The 2,057-nt window shown below is 48.6% G+C and overlaps 1 protein-coding gene across 1 annotated transcript in view; it reads left to right on the top strand.

Moving 5' to 3' along the window:
- Positions 1-1,262, top strand: part of LOC311248692 (NADPH oxidase 4-like) — a gene marked incomplete at both ends in the record, with an annotated part of 49,766 nt that extends 48,504 nt beyond the window's left edge. The window contains one exon of the mRNA XM_084339535.1: positions 1,142-1,262. Coding sequence (XP_084195661.1) covers positions 1,142-1,262 — 121 coding nt within the window. The remainder of the gene's footprint in view (positions 1-1,141) is intronic.
- Between the last annotated feature and the right edge of the window lie 795 nt (positions 1,263-2,057).

The raw sequence follows: 2,057 nt of genomic DNA, 5'->3' as shown, positions 1-2,057 counted from the left end.
GTAGAGTAGAGTAGAGTAGAGTAGAGTAGAGTAGAGTAGAGTAGAGTAGAGTCGAGTAGAGTAGAGTAGAGTAGAGTAGAGTAGAGTAGAGTAGAGTAGAGTCGAGTCGAGTAGAGTAGAGTAGAGTAGAGTCGAGTCGAGTCGAGTAGAGTAGAGTAGAGTAGAGTAGAGTAGAGTCGAGTCGAGTAGAGTAGAGTAGAGTAGAGTAGAGTAGAGTAGAGTAGAGTAGAGTCGAGTAGAGTAGGTACCATGCAGTGGAAAACCAACGAAGTACCAGGTACCAAAAGCAAGTAGAGTAGAGTAGAGTAGAGTAGAGTAGAGTAGAGTCGAGTAGAGTAGAGTAGAGTAGAGTAGAGTAGAGTAGAGTAGAGTAGAGTAGAGTAGAGTCGAGTAGGTACCATGCAGTGGAAAAGAGGCATTAGTTACCACCAGATCTCTGAAGACGTTAGGAGCGTCGCTTTAACTGCACGGTGCAATTTGTGCCGCCCGTTGTAAATTAGGAGTGTTTTTCGACGAGGCTCATTTACATAGAAAGAGGAACATGATCCGCCCATAATATGACCTCATTTAAATACGCGTTAATAGCGCCGGAAAAAAATGCTGATGCAACGTAGTTACCACCTCGTTTCACCCGTTGCGCCTCCTCTGTGAATAGCAAACTGTGTTTCAGAGCTATTTGCACCGTCATTGCGCCAGAAAAAGCCGTGCAATCCCTTTGTGAGTGTTTGGTCAGTAACATGGCACATGTGTGACCATTACTACAGTTGATGTGGCAGAAGTGGTACTTCCTGGTGGGGAAACTTGTTTATCAAAGACAAACGTGGGTAAAAACAAAAAAGGCCTTTTCAAAGAAACAAATGAAATTAATTGTCTATAATGTAAATCAAAAACAAACTGATTCACTTAACAGAAGAAAAGGTCATAAACTAATAAAGAATGTGGTTGAAAACCAATATAGAGAATCAGAAAATGGCTCCTACACACAATTCATTCCTGGTGATGAAATCACAATGACGTATGGGGAGAATTGTATTTTCTCTGCACTAATGTTTCCCCTGCAAGCCTAATGTAATATTCTACTCTGTGTGTGTGTGTGTGTGTGTGTGTGTTTGTGTGTGTGTGTGTGTGTGTGTGTGTTCAGTAAGCGAGTAGGGGTCTTCTGCTGTGGTCCAAAGGGCATATCCAGGACCCTCCACAGACTGTGCAACTCCGACCGCTACGCTGGGACCACGTTTGAGTTCAACAAGGAGTCCTTCAGCTGAGAGCGGACCGACCCGTTCTCCAGTTCAACTAGGAGTCCTTCTTCAGCTGAGAGCGGACCGACCCGTTCTCCAGTTCAACTAGGAGTCCTTCTTCAGCTGAGAGCGGACCGACCCGTTCTCCAGTTCAACTAGGAGTCCCTCTTCAGCTGAGAGCGGACCGACCCGTTCTCCAGTTCAACTAGGAGTCCTTCTTCAGCTGAGAGCGGACCGACCCGTTCTCCAGTTCAACTAGGAGTCCTTCAGCTGAGAGCGGACCGACCCGTTCTCCAGGTCAACTAGGAGTCCTTCAGCTGAGAGCGGACCGACCCGTTCTCCAGGTCAACTAGGAGTCCTTCTTCAGCTGAGAGCGGACCGACCCGCTCTCCAGTTCAACTAGGAGTCCTTCTTCAGCTGAGAGCGGACCGACCCGTTCTCCAGTTCAACTAGGAGTCCTTCTTCAGCTGAGAGCGGACCGACCCGTTCTCCAGTTCAACTAGGAGTCCTTCTTCAGCTGAGAGCGGACCGACCCGTTCTCCAGTTCAACTAGGAGTCCTTCTTCAGCTGAGAGCGGACCGACCCGTTCTCCAGTTCAACTAGGAGTCCTTCTTCAGCTGAGAGCGGACCGACCCGTTCTCCAGTTCAACTAGGAGTCCTTCTTCAGCTGAGAGCGGACCGACCCGTTCTCCAGATCAACTAGGAGTCCTTCAGCTGAGAGCGGACCGACCCGTTCTCCAGGTCAACTAGGAGTCCCTCTTCAGCTGAGAACGGACCGACCCGTTCTCCAGGTCAACTAGGAGTCCTTCTTCAGCTGAGAGC

This window comes from Notolepis coatsorum (assembly GCF_963971535.1).
Source record: "Notolepis coatsorum genome assembly, contig: SCAFFOLD_497, whole genome shotgun sequence".
NCBI classification, from domain to species: Eukaryota; Metazoa; Chordata; class Actinopteri; order Aulopiformes; family Paralepididae; genus Notolepis; species Notolepis coatsorum.
Note: the sequence above shows the minus strand (reverse complement) of the source record. Positions and strands in the feature narration are given on the sequence as shown.